Raw genomic sequence first — 25,699 nt, 5'->3', positions numbered from 1 at the left:
GTTCATTTAACTGGCCACAAAATCCAACATCTTGGGCCACTTTCTGAAGGAAATGTCAAGAAGATATAGCCTATTTCCAGAGTTTACATCTAAGTTAAAACTATAAGAAACATACATGAGACTAGGCAGGGGCCTAGCAAACACATAAGTGGATGCTCACAGTCAGCTATTGGATGGATCACAGGACCCCCAATGGAGGAGCTAGAGAAAGTACTCAAGGAGCTAAAGAGATCTGCAACCCTGTAAGTGCAACAACATTATGAACTAACCAGTACCCCGGAGCTCTTGACTCTAGCTACATATGTATCAAAAGATGGCCTAGTCGGCCATCACTGCAAAGAGAGGCCCATTGGACACACAAACTTTAGATGCCCCAGTACAGGGGAACACCAGGGCCAAAAAAATGAGAATGGGTGGGTAGGGAAGTGGGGGGGAGGGTATGGGGGACTTTTGGGATAGCATTGGCAATGTCATTGAGGAAAATACGTAATAATAAATAAATAAATAAATAAATAAATAAATAAATAAAAAGAAAAGAAACACACAAACTTGTGAAATAACTATAGAAGACCAAGTTGTATGGTTGTGTAAGTTGGAGGGTTTGGGAGTGCTGATAGTCGGCCATGTGGCCATTCCCCTCTCTGTTTAGATTGTAGGGAGGACAAAATTTGGAGCTGTGACGAAAGGATGGACCATCTCGTGATTGCCATATGCAGGGATCCATCCCATAATCAGCTTCCAAATGCTGACACCATTGCATACACTAACAAGATTTTGCTGAAAGGACCCAGATATAGCTCTCTCTTGTGAGACTATGCTGGGGCCTAGCAAACACAGAAGTGGATGCTCACAGTCAGCTATTGGATGGGTCACACGGCCCCCAATGGAGGAGCTAGAGAAAGTACTCAAGGAGCTAAAGGGATCTGCAACCCTATAGGTGGAACAACATTATGAACTAACCAGTACCCTGGAGCTCTTGACTCTAGCTGCATATGTATCAAAAGATGGCCTAGTCGGCCATCACTGGAAAGAGAGGCCCATTGGACTTGCCAACTTTAGATGCCCCAGTACAGGGGAACACCAGGGCCAAAAAGGGGGAGTGGGTGGGTAGGGGATTGGGGGGGTGGGTATGGGGGACCTTTGGGATAGCATTGAAAATGTAAACGAGGAAAATACCTAATTAAAAAAAAAAAAGATTGTAGGGAGGAATGCTGTGCGGGACACAACGTGAGCCACAAGCATCTCTTTCAATGGGTAGAAAATACTATAGGAACAGACAGTCTGGGGTTAGCATGGTGTCAACTTGCAACTTTTTTTCATGAGCTTTCAACTTTAACTTAAACCTAATATGAGCTATAAAGGAGATATAGAAAGGGAAAAGGCCAGATCATTTGGAAATACCAAGAGCAGGTATTTTGGACTCTCTTTTGTGGGGAGAGGGTTCCTTTTCGTTTTTAGGTTGCTTGTCCTCCCGTTTTACTGAAGAACAAAGTAGCTTTCGGTGCTTTATAAAACAAATCCTTCAACTTCACTGTCAAACTCTCTTAAGTAAGTGGAGGTGGGACCCACTAATTCCAGCTCACTTCCATGGTGATGGTGAATTTACACTGCTAGTCCAGAGACACTGGATTCAAGAACCATTGTTTAAGGCTGCTGGATAATTGAGAGTAGAACCACTCCATGAGATTACTTTAAGAATATTATATGATAGCTTGCTGTAGTGGCACACACTTATAATCCCAGCACTGGGGAGGCTGAGGCAGGTGGATCTCTATGAGTTCAAGGCCAGCCAGGTCTACAGAGCAAGTTCCAGGACAAACAAAGCTGCATAGAGAGACCCTGACTCAAAAAGAAAGCAAAATTATTATTATTATTATTATTATTATTATTATTATTATTATTATTATTGGTTGTGAGTATAGATTGGAAGATAAAATAATAAAGCAGCATGATTTATATATACGATGAGACCATCGTATAAACAAATTATTCCATGAACCCTAAGTTTCTCTTCACACTGTCACCTGCCTCCCCTACGTACTGTATACCATGCTGACTAGGAAGGAGCCTCTCCATTTTCAGTGACTTATCTCCTTCTTTTCTAAGCATTCGTTTTTCCTTTCCTAATATTTAAGGGCCATAAAATGGAGTTATCAGAACTATAATCTTTAGATATTATTTTATCCATATATACTGTTTCCTTTTTAAACAGAATGAGACTGTCAGTATCTTTTTTTCCCCAGAATGGGAACCTAAAGCTCAGGCACAGTGCCCAGCAAAGCATCTCCCTGAACTCAAGCAGGACGGAACCCAAACCGTAAAACTGGAAGATTCCTATGACGACGACAACGATGACAGCGTAGAGAGTCCGCCAGTGTGTGCCTTCGGGATGATCCACATAGATGAGGAAGGCTTCAGTGTGAAGTCAGAGCTTTCACAAGAAGACCCTACAGAAGAATACCTTAGCAAATGTGACATATATAGAGTGACTTTTGAAAAGCACACAAACCTAGGGGTCCAGTTTGATACCCAGTCGGATGATAAAACTGCTCTGTATAATGAAAGCAAGCCACCGTTCAGCAATGCCTCGTCTGGTGGTGCCGTGCGTGGGAAAATACTTCCTGGAGATAAGCCTTATTCCTGTAATGTCTGTGGGAAACAGTTTAGAAAGTACCCTTCCCTCCTGGCGCACCGAGAGAACCACGCCAAAGAGAAAGCTTATGAGTGTGAAGAATGCGGCAAAGAATTTAAGCATCTCTCCTCCCTCATCGCACATCAGAGAATGCACACCGGAGAAAAACCGTACGAATGCCACCAGTGTGGGAAAGCCTTCAGTCAGCGAGCACACCTGACTATACACCAGAGAATTCACACTGGAGAGAAACCCTACAAATGTGAGGACTGTGGGAAAGACTTCAGTCAGCGCGCGCACCTCACCATCCATCAAAGGACACACACTGGGGAGAAGCCGTATAAATGTCTGGAGTGCAGTAAAACCTTTAGCCATAGTTCATCACTGATTAATCATCAGAGAGTTCATACTGGAGAAAAACCTTATATATGCAACGAATGTGGGAAGACTTTCAGTCAGAGCACGCACCTTCTCCAGCATCAGAAAATCCACACTGGGAAAAAGCCGTACAAGTGCAACGAGTGTTGGAAAGTGTTCAGCCAGAGCACTTACCTCATCCGACACCAGAGAATCCATTCTGGAGAGAAGTGCTACAAATGCACTGCCTGTGGGAAGGCCTTTGCCCACTCCTCAACTCTCATTCAACATCAGACCACCCACACCGGAGAGAAGTCCTATATATGCAACGTGTGTGGGAAAGCCTTCAGCCAAAGCGCCAACCTTACCCAGCATCATAGAACACACACTGGAGAGAAACCGTACAAATGTAGTGTGTGTGGAAAAGCCTTCAGCCAGAGTGTGCACCTCACCCAGCACCAGAGGATTCACAATGGAGAAAAGCCCTTTAAGTGTAATACCTGTGGGAAAGCTTACAGACAGGGTGCAAACCTGACTCAGCACCAACGGGTCCACACTGGAGAGAAGCCCTACAAATGTCACCACTGCGGGAAAGCCTTTATCTACTCTTCATCCCTTAACCAACATCGAAGAACTCACACTGGAGAGCGACCCTATAAGTGTAGTCACTGTAACAAAGATTTTAGCCAGAGAACATGCCTTATTCAACACCAGAGGATTCACACAGGAGAAAAGCCCTACGGATGCCGTATATGTGGGAAAGCCTTCACCCAGAGTACCAATCTTATTCAGCATCAGCGGGTTCATACGGGTGCCAGACATCGCAATTGACAGATATGAGAGACTTTGTTTATGCTTTAAAACTTGATTGCTTAAATTTCATTGTGTGCTCTGTCAAAATACCCAAAAGAAACCTAAAGACGTGCAATATGCTTGATACCACAGTGTCAGAAAGTCCCAGAAGTGGTAGGTAAAATGGCTCTCATCCATTTAGATTTAGTGTGAGATTCAAAGCTCCATCAACTAGCTAGCTTTTATCTGGTATCACTTGAATTCATTCCAGAAAGAAATACTAGGAAAGGACAATTCATAACCTGTGATTCTTCAACTCTTCGTATATTTCAAGTATGTTTTATTGAGGCCTTAGGAGTATGCCTTGGGAAAACACCTGTCAAGGGGGTCTCACACAAGAGAGTAATCCTGACATTATAGGAAAGAGGGTAGATGCTTCGGGGCCTTTGCTTCATCCTATCTTTGAAGCCTTAAAGTAAGTAAAAGGTCCCAATTTTTGCTCCCTCTTTTCCCATTGCAACTTCCATGTGAAGCCAGTAAGTAAAGCTCGAGGAGAAGGAAGACCTGAAAAGCTCTTAAAAGGTTTCTGCGTGACCGTTGCTAACTACACTTTGTAGACGTGAACAGGAAGAGAAGGCGGTCTGGTGGGGTAGGGGACCAGCATATCCAAAGCCCTAGACATGTACGAACTCAGACACAGGTTAAACACCCCAGCCTAAAGTCATCTGTAGTACAACAGTATACTTAGTTTCTCATGGTTTCGACATCCAGTGTCACCCTGAAGGAAAAAAGACAGGCATGGTGTTCCCCTTTCCCCCCACCTGGCTGTTAAATTGACAAGTTTTCCTATGGTTCTTATTGTTCAAAAGCTATTTCCTCCATTGGAGCACACTTCTTGAGAGCCTACTGTGCTCAGGACATAGACTTATTATTGTTATTGTTGTTGTTACTAATATTCATGGTTTGTTTTAATGTAGGAGTGCTCTGTCTGCATATACACCTACATGCCAAAAGAGGGCATCAGATCCCATTACAGATGGTTGTGAGCCACCATGTGGTTGCTGGGAACTGAACTCAGAACCTCTGGAAGAGCAGGCAGTGTTCCTAACCACTGAGCCATCTCTCCAGCCCTGACACAGACTTCTTGATTGAACCACTTCAGTTAACAAAGAAATAAGCAACGTGAGAATGAGTGATGGAGAGTGGGTTTGGGTCCAGTGCAGAGGTAGTGAGAGAAAGCCAGGATGGAAAGGAGTGAGGAGGGAGAGTACGCAAACAGCCCACGTGACATGAAATATAATTGCACCCGCTTTATCCAAGGAAACAATAGTGGTAAAAACAGAAAATTAGGCTATTTATAAGAAGCTAGAAAGAAAATCATTTTCAGAAATAATTAGAAGTAACATTTTAAAATTACACTTAATGTGGCTAGGAAAACATTTCATTGGGGAAAAAAAGCCTTGGTGCAGAAATGATCATTAATCAGGAATCACAAAATGATAACTGAGTCCGTGGGGCATAAACACCATAAAAGGAAGACTGGCAGGAACCAATTTTTTAATTAATTTTTTTACAAACTGTAATTACAGTTTAATTAATGTTGTGTTTACTCTCCATAGTGTCACACTCTCAGAACACTCAGCTGAGCTTCACCCTGCTCGCCCTTGTCCCTCCAGTGCCTTGCATAAGGTCAGTATATTGGTGGGATTGACAGTGAGTTCTGTAAACTGGAGTTGAGTAGTTAAGGTAGAATCACCGGCATGGAAAGAGAATGGGCGGGACCGAAAGCAACCTCTGTGCCCATGTGTCACGTCTGACAGTTTACTGTGAAATGACAGCTCAAGAATGGAGACTCAGAAGTGGTGGGACACCGTTCCCAAGGGAAGCCCCCGAGCTAAGTGAGAGGAAACAAGTTCTGGTGCCATAAATTCCTAAGCTTATATTGACAGTATAGCATCACTAGACACCACAGCAGGGAATGAAGAACAGGTCCAGGCGATCCTAACGGGAGTGCTTTCTTAAGGGAATTGTCACTTTCTCCTTCCTGACATTAGTTATCTTGACTTCGTAGTATTCACAGAGCACTGGTTAAAGACATGCTCAGACTATACTTGCCCCACAGTTTTGTTAAGGATAACAAGTGCGTTTACTATGCTTCTTGATGTTGCTTCATGCCTTGATAACGCTTCTTTCCGCTGGGATGAGTGTGGCGTGGTACAGGCCACAGGGCGGAACTTTGTGTTTCTTACCTTTGTGCGTTTTTTGTAAATAATGCATTTATAAAGTCTTCCACTGGTTCACGGGGGCAAGTAAGGCTCCTATTTAAAAAAAAAAATAGAATAACAGTACAGAATCCTGTCTCTGTGCCTTTTTCCCATTTTAAAGTTGTCTGGTCCATGAGTGATTCACCGGGTCTTTAGCAAATATTTCCTACAACTTTTTCTTAAGAGCAGTGCTAAATATGTGAACAAGGTTAAAATCATAAAATCAACCGTACACACCACCTAGATTTTAAAGTTAATATTTTACCATATTGAAAAGTAACTTAAGACACTTCACCTCTAAATACATCTTATAAAAAAAAAAAATGCCATTCACCTAACTATAGTACCTCAAAGACAATGGTCAGTCCTTTCTAACATCTAACCACTAGTCCATTTCCTGATGTCCCCTGTAGAGCCGGTCAGTGTCTGCACATGCCCTGTTCTGTCCGTTTCCTCTGCCTGGAACAGACTCTCAGTCTTCTATTGTTTTCAGGGTGTGTTGATCGTCACATTCAGGATTTAGCTGAGAGCCCATACATGGCTTGCATGTGCTGCGCGGTATATGTCCTGGAGCTTCTGTGAAGTAGAAGTTGAGGCCAAAGGCTTAACTGAGCTCCAATTAAACATCTCCAACCATAGCATTGCACAGTTGCATTTCCTCCTGCATCGCCAGAGCTCACTGTCAGGCCAACACACTGCTGCTGACATGACATTTGACTAATGAAGTTGTGACCTTCAGATTGTCCCAGTGCAATTCCTCCTCCTATGGTTATCTGTCTGTGACTGACACTTGGGCGGTGTGGCTGCCTCTGTACGCACAATTTTGTACCTAGTCACATTGTTACCTAAGAGTAACCCTTGCCTGTGTCAGCTTCTCCACTAAGGTCTACAGAACAAGTGATTTTTCTATTGCTCTTTCCACATTTGCTGAGCAATATTCTGTAAGGAGGAATTTTTCTTCATTCGCTGAAAATGCATCAGAAGCAAGGTTGTGCTTAGCTCCTTTACACTAATTAACTAGTTTAGAAGTTTTCTGTGTTATCTAAGGTGACACAGATGAGTCTGTGTTAGTCCGTTACAGCCACGGTCTCTGTGAACCTCCTGACATTGCATCCCCGGTCCCTGGGTGATGCATTGCCTTCTCACATGATATCTCAAGTTCGTCCTACACTGGCCTTGCCCCAAACTTGGATGGAAACAGCCCTTCTGAAGCTCCTGCTCCTTTTTGTAAGTAACTGTTTAGAAACAAGATCTGGGCCCTCACACACCCTGCAACTGGAGTGACGTTAGCAAGCGTTTCCAACCAACTTTATAAAGAAGAAATCCTGTCTTCACTCACTTCCTCAGTTACATGGTATCCAAGAATGTAATGAATGCAATTTTACCAATGGGGTAACTGGGACAAACCGCCAGGTCTTGAACATCAGAGTAATTGACGAACAAAACAAGTGTGGGCATGGAAAGGAACAAGTATGACCACTCAAGGTCATCAGTGCAAGGTCGTCAGCCATTTGTTCAGGGGGGGATGGAGTTTGTCAGTTAACCTAGCAGTGGCAGTGGGTTAAGCATAGGGCAGTTATGAAAGCAAGCAGATATATGCTAACTGCCACACTGTAACAATTGCATCTCAATAGCTTTATAAGCTAGTAACACCTTCTGTCACTTTTAGTTGTGGTTCTGGTTTGAACCCAGGGGCCTCACAGGTTAAGCTAAATGCTCTACCACTGGGCTACACCATCAGATCCCTACCCTATTTCTCTCTCTCTCCCTCTCTCTCTCTCTCTCTCCCTCTCTCTCTCTGTGTGTGTCTCTCTCTGTCTCTCTCTCTCTCTCTCTCTCTCTCTGTGTGTGTGTGTGTGTGTGTGTGTGTGATTTGTGTATATGCTGGCTGACATGTACACATGGGTGTTCAGGCCAAAGTTCAGTGTTGGATGTTTCTTTCTCTCCATCATTCTCCACCTTATCTTTTTATTTACTTTATATATATATATACACATGGGTATTTTGTTTGCTTACATCTGTGCATTCTATCCGTGCAGCCCTTGCAGCAGCCAGAAGAGGGCATCAGATTCCCCTGGAATTGGAGTTCCAGCTGGTTGTCAGTCACTATGTCAGTTCTGGGACTGGAACTCTGGTCCTCTGGTAGAGCAGCAGTCAGTGTTCTTAACCGCTAAACCATCTCTCCAGCCCTCCACCTTATCTTTTTATTTACAGACTCCCTTTAACTGGCTGAACAGCAAGCTCCATCCATATCCGTGTGTTTCTAAGTCCTCAGCACCAGGTTACAGCACAAACCAGTGCTCTGGCTGAGGATGTGAACTCCGTCTTCCCTGCCCAGCAGGCCAGCTCTCCAGACAGGCATCACGATTCTTAAGCTAGTTCTCTGAGGACCTGTTGAATGCAAACATAAACCATGTTTTGTCTGTTCCAGACAGGGCCTCACTGTATAGCTCAGACTTGAATTTATTATCCCCCTGAGTCAGCCACCACAGGCTAAAATTATCGCCATGGACCACCAACGGGCTTAGCAATCGTTTGGTTTTGGTTGACTTAAGTTTTAGGATTGTAACCTTTAAGGTGTAATGATTCGGTTTTTGTTTGTTCTTGGGTCTGCTCCGTACATGCCCTGTAAATGGAATCTGCATCCTCTGCTTTGCTCTTGCCAGGGATCTGTATTTCACCATGGCTGTTTGCCCCGTTGAACACTAGAACCATTCAAAATGCCAGGCATGTGCACTTTGGTGATCCATATAAAATGTACAGAAGGGAACGGTGAGTCTACGAGTTGAAGTGTCACTTTATAAGTCAGATGACTTTATCTTGAAACTAGCCAGGACAGATACTCTCTTTCCAGGATAGAATACCAACCATACAGTTTATGATATGAAGTACTTCACAAAACACATCCACACACACACATGAACACACACTCATTTCGTCTTGGACTATATAGTGTTCCCAAAGTTGGTAAAGGTGTCCCAGTATGCAGAAAATGCACTAGCAGAGGGAACGGCATAGAACATTATATGATGACGAAAAGAACAGTGTCAACTTTGTGAAAACTGGGAACCAACAGAGCGAAGGTTCAATCCTCCTGGGACCTAGCTGCAATGACAAGGGCCAGCCATTTCTTCTCTTCTGGGGCGGAGACAGAGCTGTAAAGCGCTAGGAAGAGGAAGGGCCAAACACTCTGCCTGCCTTGAGGTGTTCAGTGCTGAAGTGGAAGGCCAGTGGGAGCTTGGACATAATTCTATTCTCTCCGTGTCCAGAGAGGCAGGCTGTAAACCTTTGTTCCTTTGACATCCACTTCCCAGAGCTGCCAGAAGATTAGATACAGCCTCATTCCACTTCCCTGTCAAGATCTGGCAGAGCACTGCAGGATGGCAGATTAGGCTAAAGAGATTTTTACATTTTAAATGGTCGGAGGTGTGTGAAGCTGGACTATGAATTCATGGCCAGCCCCATCTACATCGTGAGGAGTTCCAGACCAGCCAGGGCTGCCAATGCGACCCTGGAGAGAAGGGTTGGGGAGGAACTTCTGTGTCGATGTTTGGTTCACAATCATGCCCATTTGTTCAGTGTGTGTGCTTGCATCCGAGCTATAATTGAATCAACCCATAGAGACCATAGAGCCGAGTATGTACAGTCTAGCTCCTTACACCTTCACCAGTGCTCTACACGGTTGGGTGAGTATTTCTGTTAGCTAAACCAGACCACAAAATAATGAAAGGGCAGCCCCACTGGAGGAGGACAAGAGAGGAGATGGTGACAGGAAATGGGTCAATCAGAGAGCTATAACCCATGGAAGGAAGAAGTACCCAGGAATACACCCTGAAGCTCAGGTGAAGGGCACCGACGGCAGCGCTGAGGAGAGCTCTGGGCATGCAATTCCACAGACAGGCTGTCCTGAGTCAGAGATGCTGCCTGCCTGCCGGGAAAGGGGTCGAGAACAGGAGTGGGCTTCCCTTCGAGTGGCTGCAGTTCACCGTGTCTGCCAGCCTTGCAAAAGTTAACTGTGGGCTCAAGCTTCACAGTTTGGACACACGGTCTTGATATCCTTTCCTCTCGGTCCTTCAAAGTCTACAAGGAAGGCAGCGTTTCAGACATGAGCCCCTTTTGCTATTTGTGTGTGTGTGTGTGTGTGTGCTCTCTACCTTTCTCCAACCAGGTCCCCCTCACCGGCTCATGGAGACCTCCTCCTGTCGGATGCTGGGAAATGACAACCAAGCCCCGCTTCCAAAGTCACTCAAAACCTCTGAGCTAGAGACTCCCTTCTCCAACCTCAACAGGCAAGGATAGCCAAAGCCGGAAAGACCCCAGTCACCCAGCCTCGGACTGCAAGGGCTGCTGGGACACTGGGAGGCCGAGAATGGAGTTCTGGGAAATGTGGTCAAACCTGCATAGCCCCACTGTCCCTATCCCCTCAACTCCTAACCTGAACGAGAGGTGCCAGCCCTGGGGGTGAGCTGCAACATGCAGACAAAACATACACACAGACGAAAAAAATAAGAAAAAATTAAAAAGTTATGAGAGATGGTTGAGCAGTAAAGTCCTTATAGCCCAAGCTACAGACTAGCATTTAAGTCCCCAGTAACGACGTAAATGCCAAGTAGACCTGGTCAGTGGAGATGGGAAAACTAGCTAGCCAGACTACCTTTCAACTAGCTGTGATTTAGGCTGAGAGATCCTGCCTCAATAAGCAAGATGCAGAGCCACCTAGAAAGACTCCCAACATCTACCAGGCCTCTTCACACAAGCACACATCGATGCACGCACCACACACAGACAACGAAAAAGAATTTAGTGTGGAGGACCTGCTTTTTGTTAAGATCCTCTGAGGAGCTAAAGGAAGAGGAGGTCCTCGCTGACCCTGGAGCACAGTCACATTGGCTGAGCCATCTGAGAAGGCCAGCTCACAGGGATGGAGGTCTGTTTGATCAGATCTCTAACTGGGCCAGAAGTGAGGTAATGAGAGCCCAAACCTACTCCATCTTGGGGCCCGTCTCCATTTAAACAACAGCAACAAGAAGAAGCCTGAGAACTTAACCTGCAGCAGAACCCAAGCTGCACCCATGTACCAGAAAGGACCTCACGGCTTGTCCTTGGCCACAGTTACTCCCTAGCTACATCCCAGCAACAGTTAATCAAAGTTTAGTCTGACTGTTTCAGAAGTACTTTCACATCATTCGTGATTGTGTCTTGCTTCAGAGCACCCACCTGTTGGCTCATAGTCATTCTATTACATGCTTGCCAGACTGGACACCCCCTCTCTCAGCACCTCACTTGCTCCTATAAAAACTTGTCCTGCTGTGCCAGGGTGGTTCTGCCTTCCCCTCCTGTCCTGCTGTGTCAGGGTTGGTTTGGAGGAAAGCCCAAGCCCTAGCTTGTAATAAAGAGATCCTAAAGTGAGGGGAGAGAGGGCAGTGGACTTTTATCTCCGGTTAGTTGGATTCTAAGCAATACTATGGTGCCAGTTTGTTGTAGTAAATCTCTAACCTCAATAAGTCTATGCAAAAATCAGTTATCGTATTTATAAGCTGTACGCCTACATTCACAATCTATTCCCCAGCTATGAGATCCCTTGCTACTCCTGGCTTTTCCAGGCTATGTGCTTCTGTTCCATCTTCCTTCCGCCTCTTCTTCTTCTGTCCTTCCTCATCATCATTCCTTACCCTTCCTCTGCTCTCAAAAACCCCCAGCCCCACCTTTCCCTTCCACCGCCCAATCACAGGATCTAACCTTCACTTGACCGGTTAAAATGGGGAGGAGGTTCACATGGAATCACCTGTGTGCGTGATCCACTCCTTGTCCAGGCAGCCCCTCTTGAGGAAGCAAAATTCACATTAGAATATAAATAGCACAGGGGCAACCCAAAGCATGCTATTACATTGGGAACATCTCCTTGGTGGTCTTTTGGGGTTCACGAATGCTTCCTGGCACAACAGTAACGGTAGCTAACACCATCTATTCCCTCTCTCCTCAGAAGATTGAAGCAGCTTTCCCATGACCTCAAAAATGAGCCCAGAGCCACGCATCTAGACCAACTTCTTAAGTTCTCATCTCAGCCAGGCACTGTGACATACGCCTTTGATCCCAGCACTTGAAGGTAGAGGAAGCTGATCTCTGTGAGTTTGATGACAGCCTGGTCTACAGAACAAGTTCCAGACCAGCCAAAGCCACATAGTACAATTCTTTTTAAAAACAAACAAACAAAATCCTCCAGCCTCTGCCAGCTACACTTTGCTAGAGACACACATGCATTCCTCTTCACCATTCTGAAGCCCGTACCACAACATTTTATCTGTAATCATTTCAGAATCAAATTCTTTGTTTTTTAAATCTGTGTACATTGTCTAACAATCAGTTTACTTAAAAAAGATTATCAGTGTTTCTAGGAGAGAAATTATTTTATCAGTAAGCATATTTTAAAATTTTCAAAATCGCAAAAACTCTTTGAAGTTAAACATTAAGAAAATGTTAATTTCAAGAACAGTGAGAAAAATTATAAGTAATATTTCCATGATGTTTGTAGAACATGATTTTAATATTTTCAACTGTTAACATTCAACAAACAAAATAATTATTTTAAGATGCATTTCGTTGTTATGTCTCCTTTTTCATTTCTGATTTTACTAATTTGGATACTGTCTCTGTGCCCTCTGGTTAGTTTGGCTAAAGGCTTACCTATCTTGTTGATTTTCTCAAAGAATCAGCTCCTGGGTTTGTTGATTCTTTATATAGTTGTTTTGTTTCTATTTGGTTGATTTCAGCCCTGAGTTTGATTATTTCATGCCTTCTACTCCTCTTGGGTGTATTTGCTTCTTTTTGTTCTAGAGCTTTCAGGTGTGCTGTCAAGCTGCTAGTGTAAGCTCTCTTCAGTTTCTTTTTGGAGGCACTTAGAGCTATGAGTTTTCCTCTTACCACTGCTTTCATTGTGTCCCATAAGTTTTGGTATGATGTGTCTTCATTTTCATTAAATTCTAAAAAGTCTTTAATTTCTTTCTTTATTTCTTCCTTGACCTGAGTAGAGCATTGTTCACCTTCCATGTGCATGTGTGCTTCCTGTCGTTTTTGTTGGTATTTAAGACAAGCATAGTCCATGGTGATCTCCTAGGGTGCATGGGATTATTTCAATCTTCTTATATCTGTTGAGGCCTGTTTTGTGACCAAATACATGGTCAGTTTTGGAGAAGGTACCGTGAGGTGCTGAGAAGAAGGTATATTCTTTGGCTTTAGGATGAAATGTTCTGTAAATATCTGTTAGATCCATTTGGTTCATAACTTCTGTTAGTTTCACTGTGTCTCTGTTTAACTTCTGTTTCCATGATCTATCCATTGATGGGAGTAGGGTGTTGAAGTCTCCCACTATTATTGTGTGGGTTGCAATATGTGCTTTGAGCTTTAGTAAAGTTTATGAATGTGGGTGCCCCTTCATTTGGAGCATAGATGTTCAGAATGGAGAGTTCATTTTGGTAAATTTTTCCTTTGATGAATATGAAGTGTCCTTCCTTACCTTTTTGATAATTTTTGGTTGAAAGTTTATTTTATTCAATATTAGAGGCTACTCGAGCTTGTTTCTTGGGACCATTTGCTTGGAATTTTTTTTTCCAACCTTTTACTCTGAGGTCTGTCTTTGTCACTGAGGTGAATCTCCTGTCTACATATCCAGTCAGTCTATGTCTTTTTTGGGGGGAATTGAGTCCACTGATGTTAATAGATTTTAAGGAAAAGTGATTGTTACTTCCTGTTATTTTTTTTTTAAGATTTATTTATTTATTATATGTAAGTACACTGTAGCTGTCTTCAGACACACCAGAAGAGGGCATCAGATCTCGTTACGGATGGTTGTGAGCCACCATGTGGTTGCTGGGATTTGAACTCCAGACCTTTGGAAGAGCAGTTGGGTGCTCTTACCCACTGAGCCATCTCACCAGCCCACTTCCTGTTATTTTTGTTGTTAGAGGTGGAATTATGTTTGTGTGGCTATCTTTTGGATTCATTGAAAGATTACTTTCTTGCTTTTTCTAGGGTGTAGTTTCCCTCCTTGTGTTGGTGTTTTCCATCTATTATCCTTTGTAGGGCTGGATTTCTAGAGCGATATTGTTTAAATTTGGTTTTGTCATGAAATATCTTGTTTTCTCCTTCTATGGTAATTGAGAGTTTTGCTGGGTATAGTAGCCTGGGCTGGCATTTATGTTCTCTTAGGGTCTGTATGACATCTGCCCAGGATCTCCTGGCTTTCATAGTCTCTGGTGAGAAGCCTGGTGTAATTCTGATAGGTCTGCCTTTATATGTTACTTGACCTTTTCCCCTTTATTGCTTTTAATATTCTTTCTTTGTTTTGTGCATTTGGTGTTTTGATTATTATGTGATGGGAGGAATTTCTTTTCTGGTCCAGTCTATTTGGAGTTCTGTAGGCTTCTTGTATGTTCATGGGCATCTCTTTCTTTAGGTTAAGTAAGTTTTCATCTATAATTTTGTTGAAGATATTCACTGGCCCTTTAAGTTGGGAATCTTCACTCTCTTCTATACCTATTATCCTTAGGTTTGGTCTTCTCATTGTGTCCTGGATTTCCTGGATGTTTTGGGTTAAGAGCTTTTTGCATTTTCTTTGACTGTTGTGACAATGTTTTCTATGTTATCTTCTGCCCTGAGATTCTCTCTTCTATCTCTTGTATTCTGTTGGTGATGCTTGCATCTATGACTCCTGATCTCTTTCTTAGGTTTTCTAGCTCCAGGGTTGTCTCCCTTTGTGATTTCTTTATTGTTTCTATTTCCATTTTTAGATCTTGGATGGCTTTGTTCATTTCCTTTCCCTGTTGGATTGTGTTTTCCTGTAATTCTTTAAGGGATTTTTGTGTTTCCTCTTTAAGGGCTTCTAGCTTTTTACCTGTGTTCTCCTATATGTCTTTAAGGGAGTTATTTATGTCCTTCTTAAAGTCCTCTATCACCATCATGAGAAGTGATTTGAGATCCGAATCTTGCTTTTCTGGTGAGATGGTGTATCCAGGACTTGCTATGGTGGGAGAATTGGGTTCTGATGATGCCAAGTAACCTTCATTTCTGTTGCTTATGTTCTTTTTTTTTTTAATATTTATTTATTTATTTATTTATTATATGTAAGTACACTGTAGCTGTCTTCAGACACAGCAGAAGAGGGCATCAGATTTCATTACAGATGGTTGTGAGCCACCATGTGGTTGCTGGGATTTGAACTCAGAACCTTTGGAAGAGCAGTCAGCACTCTGTAACCACTGAACCATCTCTCCAGCCCTGTTGCTTATGTTCTTATGCTTGCCTTCTGCCATCTGATTATCTCTAGTGCTACTTGCCCTCACTATCTGACTGGAGCCTGTCCTTCCTGTGATCCTGGTTGTGTCAGAACTCCTCAGAGTTCAGCTGTCTCTGTGATCCTGTGGGTCTGGAATCCTGGGATCCTGGAATCCTGAGATCCTCGGTGTGTCAGAGCTCCTGGAAGTCAAGCTGCCTCTGGGACCTTGAGATCCTGGTGTGACCAAGCTCATGGGATCCTGGGATCTGTGGTCCTTGGCATGTTAGAGCACCTGCAACTGGAGCTTCTTCTGGGTTTTGTAGGACTGGCTGTGGAGTTAGCACCCAAGGTCTATTTAGGGCACCAGCCCAGACTGAAAGGAAGCTGTGCCACTAGTCGGGCAGAGTTTCTGGGTGCCTGGGTCCCACTGGTCCCAGTTACTTCTGGTGTTGGGGCAGATGTTGTGTCCTCCTCACCTCTGATCCTATGATCCTAGGAGTGTTAGAGCACCTGGGAGTGGAGCTTCCTCTGGGTGTTGTACGACTGGCTCCAGAATCAAAACCTAAGTCAGGAACTAAATATCATTATTAAGGTCTGAGAGTTGCCCCACAAACTGTACCTACACCGATCTCAGTCAGACAGGGATGGTTTATTGGATGCACACCATAATGCTGATCAAATCAGGGACTTAGATATAATTCTGAGCTACGACAACAAACATTTCTCAGGGCCAGCTTATAATGGGAAAAAAAAAAACACTATGAGCTCATAAGCAGGTGTAGGAAATTCTTCCTGGTAGTCAGCTCTGACTCAAGTCATTTTAGACATAACAGTTTATATTGACCTCTAATTTGATGGGTCTTACATAAAGCTTTGTGGAATTTCTTAAGATTAACAAACCTCATGCAGAACATAACAGGATATGTGATCAGCATGTCCTTGCTCTGAGCCAAGTCACTTTTGTGTGTCAATGACTGGCAGGCATATTACAGCAACAATATGAAATAGCTGGTTGGCATGGAACAAAATGGCCACAGCTATGCAGGAAGGGGGAAGGCAGACCTCAACATCATATCTTAATTGCATCCTTTAAAATTAAAAATAATTTCCAGTATTAGGAATGTAGCCAAGTTACTAGGGCACTTGCCTATATGAAGCAAGCTCTGGGCTCAATCCCTAGTAGCCACCAGTGATCTCATGACGCCAGATGGTACAGTCAGGAGGGTCAGAAGATCAAGATCAAGTAAATCCAGCCTGGAGTGTGTGTGTGTGTGTGTGTGTGTGTGTGTGTGTGTGTGTGTGTGCGCACGCGCGCATTTGAGAATATATATATAAATATATGTGTGTATGTATGCATGTATGTATATATATGTGTGTGTGCGTGCACATTTGAGAATATATATGTAAATTCTCATATAAATGTACATATATATATGTATATATACACATATATATACACACACACATATGTGTGTGTGTTTCCCAGCTTGTCTTGGTTTGGTTTTTTGCAGTTTATTTGACTCCAAATCTAAATAAGTTCCATACTTTGAAGATAATTGATATATCACTTAAATCTTTGTAAGTCCTAACATTTACTTCTGTTTTATTTCTTTCAGTATTTTTCTTTGTTTAGAGCACAGTTTTACATGGTGTTTTTGTTTGTTTGTTTTGACACAGGCATGTGCTACTGAGAGAAGAGACTTGATCCAATTCAAAAAATAAATTTTTTTCAAAAATACTTAGCCAGGGGGGGTTGGAGAGGTGGCTCAGCGGTTAAGAGCACTGACTGCTCTTCCAGAGGTCCTGAGTTCAATTCCCAGCAACCACATGGTGACTCACAACCATCTGTAATGGAATTGGATGCCCTCTTCTGGTGTGTCTGAAGACAGCTGCAGTGTACTCATATAAATCAAATAAATAAACCTTTTTTTAAAAAATATGCTTAGCCAGATATTTCTGAGCAATGCCTAGATGTCTCTTTTTGTAGTGTTGTCAGAAGGGAGCAGGGATGCAGCTCCACACCTCGCCCTCAGCTGCCTATGGAGGACCCTTAACCCTTTAGGGACCTTCATGGCTTTGACACAGAAAAAAACTTCAGGCATAGCCAGTTTGAAGCAAAGTTAGAGGTTTTATTAAAGACATTAAGAAACAAAGGCACTTGGGAATAGAAAGAGAGTGCACCCAAATACAGGAATACGGGCTCCTCTAAGAGAATCAAGGGAGGTATGACAGACCCCAAGAAAGTTGGAGCTTGGGCTGCTCCAGGGTGTGTCATATACAGGAAGACATGTGCAAGTGTAGGTTTGTGTTCCTGAAGACCCGCCATTGTCTTAGCATTAACCTTATGTACCCACTTGGTGGCACTCAAGCTACTATTCTGAAACCACTAGGGCCGTACAGCATCTCTGATGACATCTTAGAAATGAGCAAGTTCATAGCTGGGAAGAGAGAGGGACAGCCATTGCTATTTATGTTGAAATTCTTGCTTTGCGCTGGCAAGAGGCTTCAGCCTGATTCCTGGGTGAGGAACTCCTCTCTCTTTCCTGTCCTGCCTTAATACAAGCAACCACTGACAGCAATGACCTAGGGCTACTCACCATCAAGAGGCGACAGCTCTCTGCTTTAGTCAGTTTGCTTGATGGGTTTTTTCCCCCCCAAGTTCTATTAGGAGTTCATGTAACATGGGTTTCAAATCCATTGTAATTATCTTTTAAAAAAAAAAAAAGATTTGTTTATTTTTATGTGTATGAGTGTTTTGCCTGCATATATCTATCTATGTGCACCTGGTGCCCTTAGAGGTCAGAAAAGGCCATCAGGGTCCCCCCAGAACTGGAGTTATCAAAGATTGTGAGCTTCCACGTGGGTGCTGGGAACTGAACTCAGGTCCTCTGGAGGAGCAGCCCGTGCTCTTAACCACTGAACCATCTCTCCAGGACATAATATTCTTTACTGATGATTAAATTACATAACCTGTGTCTGTGTGTGCTTGTTCATGTTTGTAGGTGTGGGTGTGTCACGGTGTATGTGTGGAAGTCAGGAGACAACCTTCACCGTCAGTCTTCACCTTCTTTGTTTGAGGCGGGGCCTCTTGTGCACCACTACATGCGGAGGTCAGCTCTCCCTAGAACTCCTGGAGATTCTCCTGTCTCCACCTTCCATCTCACTGTTGGGCACTGGCATTACAGATTCCTGCCACCTCATGCTGCTTAACATGGGTTCTGAGGACCCAAGCTAAGGTCATCATACTGGCTCAGCAAGCACATCACCATCTCCCCAGATCCCTTGGAAAAATTTTAAGTGGGTACCTGAGCCCTTTGATATATCCCTGGTTGTCTTTGACGACTCTCCCACACTTCCTGCCTCAGGCCTAGGTTTAACCATTTCCTTGGTTCCTTTCAGTAGGAGCTGGAATGTCAAGAACACAGTCTAGGTACCAGTGAAGTTCATCCTGGCTGAGCAGTGGTGCTTCTAGGCGGCTCCCACACAGAGCTGGACTTCACACTGATGGGCTACGGCACCTTTGCTTCACTTCATCAGTCTCACATCTGTGCCTCTAGTCTCCCACGTTGGAAGTGCAAATTCTGTTTATTTGCCTGACGCTTGTTTGAGGTAAAGTCTCACTGTGTAGTTAAGACTGACTTCTGACTCACTATAGGCATCTCATTCGTTTGTTTGTTTGCTTGCTTGCTTGCTTGCTTGCTTGCTTTTAGGGACAGGGTTTCTCTCTGTATAGCCCTGGCTGTCCTGGAACTCACTCTGTAGACCAGGCTGGCCTCGAACTCAGAAATCCACCTGACTCTGCCTCCTGAGGGCTGGGATTAAAGGTGTGTGCCACCACTACCTGGCCTGGTTCTACATTCTTAATTATAACAATATAACTAGTCATTTATATTATCAAGCAGTACATTTAGTACATAGATCAACCATAATACCAACAATATTATTAAACAGTTAAAATAGGACCAGCAAGATGTCAGAAGCTACCAAGCCTGACACTCTGAGAGTTCAGTCCCTGGAACCCCATGGTAGGAGAGCTGACTTCTCCAAGTTGTCTTCTGACATCTACATGCATGCCATGATCCACATGCCCTACGGGGGGTGGGGGGGGAAAGAGAGAGAAATGGTTTTTAAGCATTTTATTAGTATGTTTTGATCATATTCACCCCTCCCCCAACTCCTCCCAGATCTGCCCCCAACCCCCACTCTCCCAACTTGTGTCTTTATTTTTCACCCATCAGAACCAATTTTTTGCTGCCCATGAATTCTAAGATGTGTGACTTTCCACTGGAGAATGTCCCTAACAGAGACAATATTCTTTTTTCTCTTTCTAACTAATGTATTTATTCTTCGCTCATAAAAAAAAAAAAGAACATATACTTGGCTTTGAAGTATTGACATAAAATAAAAAGACAAAATAAAAAGAGAGAAAAAGTCTCAGCTGGAGGTTGGTGGAGGCATCTCATGCTAGCCCGTCGGCACACAGCAAGCTTGAGACTTGGGCAGGCGCACCAGTCAGAGCAGGAGCTGAAGGAGCAATTCTGACCCAGCAGCCAGGCCTCCTCCAATCGCTGCTTGGTTTCCCAAGGTTATGTGGTCAGCATGTATGGGAAAGAGTCCCCCTCTCTCCTGCCTCCCTCCTTTCTCCACAGTGTGTGGCGTGTGGGGGGAGACTTTGATTCCACTCTTTCTAGACTGTGCAGTAGTAGTGGACATCGTGTCTAACCTGCATCTTGCCAAACTTTAAAAAAGCTCCAATTGCCCAAGGCTGAAGTAGGAGCCGTCCCTATTTCTGGTCAGTGATCTGCTGCAGGCAGAGTTTCATGTAGGAATCTTTGCTGTGGATCTCTATGACGGCATCCTTGACAAGCTCCATGCACATCTGTGGCCACAGCTTCTGCAGAGCCTCGTTTTTCATGTTGATGGCTGTGGCTTCCTTCGACAGGTCTTCTACATACAACCTGCAGAACTTCTTCTTGTCCTTTATTTCCTCCAGCTTCTCATGGTAGAATTCTTGGATGGTCTAATTCAGAGTAGCACCATTTGTGTTTTCCCCCAAGAACCTCTTGCTGTCACTGGTCTCCTCACAGAGACAGCGTTCTTAAACTGTCTCTCCCTCTCCCCAGAGCCGTCAGTTGTCAATAGCTCCTCAGCTGTGGGTGAGACTTCATGTCCACTTCCTGTCTCCACACTGGGATTTGGTCTGACTTGAGGTTAGGCAGGGCACACTGTGACATTGCTGTGAGCTCATGTGTACATGCCCCATTATACCTGGAAGACACATTTCCTTGTATTCACCCATTGGCCCTTATAGTCTTCCCTCCCACTCCTCCACAAAGACATGATGTGCTATTGATGCCCCATTAGGGCTGAAAACTCCAAGGTCACTTATTGCCTGCACCACGGCCAGTTGTGAATCACAATCTACTGTGTTAATCCCCGTCTATTGCAAATAGATGCACTAATCTATGAGTATAATGATAACTCTCTTAGGAGTCCTTTGATACTGTGTCTATTTAGCAGAATAATAGTCATAGGGTCTCTGTAAGGCCTATGACCTGTCTAACCAGAGGTTTTTGGCCCAACAGTGGTGCCAGGTCTCCTCCAAGGTTTGGAGGAGGTTTGGTTTGGTGGAACAGGACTTAAATTCAATCAGAAAGTGATTGGTTTCTGCCATCGTGTTTGAGTCACTAAGGCACCAACGGGCATGTCTTGCCAGGCCAGTCCTTATTGTGTCTTGAATTACTTACGTCTGGGTAAGGTTGATGATCACAATTCTCCTCTGATAGCAAGTAGAGCACCCTCCAGCACTATGGAAGCTAGCTAGTAAGGATGAAGTTTCTGGGTCAGTACCAGCTGGTTATCTACATGCTCCGAGACTCACGTGCATGGTATGGGAACACACACGCACACACACACACACACACACACACACACACTAAATAAATAAGTGTAAAAATTTTAAAATAAAATATTTTTTAAATTATTTCTGTGCTTAGACAACCCTACTAGGGACATACAGTTAAATTGGCAAGTCTTTTTTTTTTTTTCCATTTTTTATTAGGTAAATTGGCAAGTCTTAAAGTTAGCTAAAATCATTTCACTCTAGGAATTATAACACCCACCATACACACAGTATACTAAATTCCAGCTTCTTAACCTGTGTCATGTGTCATGAAGAGTCATGTAATTAAATGTGGAGGTTGTGAATTGGAGATAATAAAATTGTTCTGAATGCACAAAAAAAAAATTCAAACTCAAATATGTGGTGAATCAGAGGTGTTTTCTGGCAGGGCTGACATGTGTCACAATTTCATTGCAGCCTTGGTCCTGAACATACAACAACATGCCTGCTTTGAACTGAGCACGCCATCATGCCACACACATAAACAGACGCTGACTCAAACACCTCGGCTCAGATTTAGAACTACCATATGTTACAAGTTGCAGGATTTTAACAAAACTTTTTACAAGGATTTCGGTTCTGGTTTCTATAAACATGGTTTGATGACAGCAAAATCTGAATGTTCTCCTACCATTGTTCCTAGTGTGTTTCAAATTAGTGTATCCTTGAATTGGGTGTGTTAAAATATTTGATTTTTAAAATTCTTGTGGCGTTGCCATCTTCTTTCTTTTGATGTAATAAAATACCCTAGTAAAAACAAGGTAACAGAGAAAGGGTTTCTTTTTATTTATTTCTCTTTTTTTATCTTAAAAAAAAAAAAGATTTATTTGTTTTATGTAAATACACTGTTGCTGTCTTAAGAGACACCAGAAGAGGGCATCAGATCTCATCACAGATGGTTGTGAGCCACCATGTGGTTGCTGGGAATTGAACTCAGGAAAAAGCAGTCAGTGCTCTTAACCACAGAGCCATCTCTCCAGCCCCAGGGTTTCTTTTTTTAAGATTTACCTTGTTATTATGTATATGCGGGTGTGTATGTGCATGAGCATGCAGGTGCCCGCACAGCCAGAAGAGGGCGTCAGATCCCCTGGAGCTGGAATTACGGACAGTTCCCAGCCATCCTGCGTATCTGAACTCCCATTCTCAGAAAAAATCAACTGGGGCGCTTAACTACTGAGCCATCTCTCCGGCTTCAGGAAAGGGTTCTATTTGGCTCACAAAGGTAGGACACAGTCAGTTTGTTGTTACAGGGACGTCAGGAACATGGGAACTTGTCAGCCTAACCTAAACTATCCCTCACTAAAACTCCCTTCTGTCCTGTAGGCCAGGCATGGTAGCGCACGCCTTTAATCCCAGTACTCAGGAGTCAGAGGCAGGCAGATCTCTGAGTTCATGTCAGCCTGGTCTACATAGGACTACACAAAAAGATCCTGTCTCAAAGCAAAAACAAAAGTGCCCTCCCTTCCTGGGTGATTCTAGATGTGTCTGATTGGCAATGAGCACTAACCAGAACCTGCTGACTTACGTTCTCAATTATGAATTTCATCTTAGGATTAGGACACAATTTCCAGCAATTTCTGAAACGGTCCTAAATCTATGTCTTCCATTTTGTGTTATATTTATGTGCACCATTCTCAGAATTGGCAGTTATAAAATCAAAATGTCCTTCAACTCTGAAAACTGGTGGAGATGTTCATTCTGTGTCTTCAAATACCAAATATTCAGCTAAGATTTAATACTGTGTGTCATGTAAATAAGCATATCTATCCTGTTAGTGTGAGATTTTGCTTATCTTTAGCAAGTGATAATATTCCATGTGCAGAAGATGTGCACTCCTTTCATTCCAGTGAGGTAGAGGCAGGAGGATCTCTGGGACAGCCTGGTCTACAGAGCCAGTTCTAGGACAGCCAGGGTTACACAGAGAAACCCTGCCTGGAACATATAATAAACCTATAGCAAAGAATTGTTCTTAAATTAATTTCTTTATTTTTAATTTCTTTATTCTCTGTAAATACTTGATTTTTACACACTTTTCATGAGTGCTTTGCCTGCATGTGTGTCTGTGTCCACTTGCATGCCTGAAGTTACAGAGAGAGGGGTTGTGAGAAACCATGTGGGTATTAGGAATTGCTGGGAATTGAACTGGGGTCCTATGGAAAAGCAGCCAGTCCTCCTAACTACTGATCCATCTATTTCTAAAGTCCCTGTATACATGTTTTATAAATCTATATACCTAGGGCTACAGAATTTTCTGAGTGGAAATTTTTTAAGAAGCCCTGAAATTAATAATGGCCACCAAATATGTCCACATCCTAACTCCTGGACTTGTAAATGTGGAACTTTTTATTTTCTTTCTTTTTATTTTACTTCATTTTATTTTATTTTTATTTTAATCCAAATGCTGGGCTTACACTGGGGATTGAATTGTGAGTTCCATGCATGCTGGACAAGCACTCTTTTTTTTTTTTTTTTTTTTTTTTTTTTTTTTAAGATTTGTTTATTTATTTATTTATTATATGTAAGTACACTGTAGCTGTCCTCAGACACTCCAGAAGAGGGAGTCAGATCTCGTTACGGATGGTTGTGAGCCACCATGTGGTTGCTGGGATTTGAACTCCTGACCTTCGGAAGAGCAGTCGGGTGCTCTTACCCACTGAGCCATCTCACCAGCCCTGGACAAGCACTCTTATTTTAAGGAAAAGTGATGGGGAGAGAGGGTGCTTAGAGATCTCAAGATAGGCAAAAATCATCCTGCACTACCTGGGGGCACTAAATAATATCGCAAAAGTATTGGAAGAGACAAACAGAGGACAATTTAGCAGAAGAAAACACAACTTTAGACCACACACTGAAGCCACAGAGCAGTACCAACCACCGAAATGGAAAGGACGGGTCTAGATTTTACCACTAGAGGGAGCAACGACTCTGACATCTTGAGGCCTAGCCAGTGAAACTGGTAAACCGCTTCTAAGCTGCTAAGCCCAGTTTTCCTCTTCGTAGCTCACCATTGTCAACTTTTATGATTTACTTCCCTTCCCCCACCCTCATCTTAACAGAAGGAAATATGAACGCATAGTCAGTTTCTTGGTGCTCTTTCTTGGGTAGCAAGTGACACACAATAAGCATATCTCTCCTTTTTTTTTTTTTCCTTTTCTCCTAGAAAGACACCATAAGGACAAAAGCATAAATGTCCACAACTGTAGCTGCTGTCCCTGACACCGTGACCATGGTATGGCATAGCCTAAACTTTTTGATGATCCGGCATCATGATGAAGAAACATGGCAGTTTTTCTGAAACAATGTAGTTCAGGCCCAGATAGGAAGCCTGGAGAGGTCTTCCTTGTGGCTTCAGCAGCTTCTCCCAGCAGAAGAGTGGGCAATTACTGCTGGAGGGGAACATAGAACTAAGGAATTGCGTTCAGCACATCCGCTGCACAGCTGGGACTCTTCTTGTGCAAAGAATTTGAAAAGAGTAAGGTGCTGTGGAAGAGAAAGAAAAGAAAGTCCTTACAACGGGCTGGAGAAACGGCTCCACGGTTACAAGCCTATGCTGCTCTTGCAGAAGGCCCAAGTTTGGTTCCCAGAGCCCCCACATCGGGTGCTCACTGCTAGAATTCCTGCTCCAGAAGATCTGACCTGACACTCCGGGCCTCTGTGGGTACCTACAACTCACATACATAAAACCCATATGCACATGACACACACATATATGCATAACTAAGAAAACAAAAGTAGAATCTTTTTAAAACAAACCATAGTGAGAGCAGAGGATGTGGCCCGTGGACTGAGCCCCATCTGGCACATATGAGGCTCTAGGTTCATCAGGACAGACTTCCGGCCACATACTGTAAGCCCACTCACCTGACACTGGTCCTTCTGTGAAAGAGAACGTTCTACAGTGAGACATTTTTAACTATTGTATAGCAGAAACAGACAATAAATCTATCACTTGACTTTTTTTTTTTTTTTTTTAGATTTATTTATTGATTATATGTAAGTACACTGTAGCTGTCTTCAGACACTCTAGAAGAGTGTCTTCAGACACTCTAGAAGAGGGAGTCAGATCTTGTTGGGGATGGTTGTGAGCCACCATGTGGTTGCTGGGATTCGAACTCTGGACCTTCAGAAGAGCAGTCGGGTGCTCTTACCCACTGAGCCATCTCGCCAGCCCTCACTTGACTTTTAAAAATCAGATTATTTCTCATTCTCTGTGTGTGTGTGTACTTTGTGTTGCATGTGTGTGTGCACGCGTGTGTGTGGTATTTGAGACAGAGTCTCATTGTGTAACCCAGGCAAGCCTTCTTCTCCTTCATTGATAAGTGCAAATTTCTTCCCTGTTTAGAAGAACTGTAATGTATTCATTGTAAGCAACTGGGGAATTTCCAAAAGAAACCAACAAAGAAAAGGAAACAGAGGTGAGACATAGGAAACAAACAAGGTCGCTTTGGATACAAACACATCTGTAATCCTGTTAGATACAT

At 43.3% G+C, this 25,699-nt stretch overlaps 1 protein-coding gene across 16 annotated transcripts in view; it reads left to right on the top strand.

Moving 5' to 3' along the window:
• Nucleotides 1–25,176, top strand: part of Zfp287 (zinc finger protein 287) — a 39,469-nt gene extending 14,293 nt beyond the window's left edge. For 2 of the 16 annotated variants that reach the window (NM_133208.3, XM_017314304.1), the window contains one exon: nucleotides 2,244–6,134. In NM_133208.3, coding sequence (NP_573471.2) covers nucleotides 2,244–3,820 — 1,577 coding nt within the window. In that variant the 3' untranslated portion in view covers nucleotides 3,821–6,134. Of the gene's footprint in view, nucleotides 1–2,243; nucleotides 6,135–7,116; nucleotides 7,273–12,028; nucleotides 12,171–16,993; nucleotides 18,614–18,715; nucleotides 18,926–21,635; nucleotides 21,992–24,378 lie in introns of those variants that run through there. The other 14 variants (XR_879522.3, XR_879531.3, XR_001779890.2 and 11 more) reach the window with 14 other exon arrangements.
• The last annotated feature ends 523 nt before the right edge of the window (nucleotides 25,177–25,699 follow it).

Source organism: Mus musculus, chromosome 11 (assembly GCF_000001635.26).
Source record: "Mus musculus strain C57BL/6J chromosome 11, GRCm38.p6 C57BL/6J".
Taxonomy (NCBI): Eukaryota; Metazoa; Chordata; class Mammalia; order Rodentia; family Muridae; genus Mus; species Mus musculus.
This window is presented reverse-complemented; position numbering and strand designations above follow the sequence as displayed.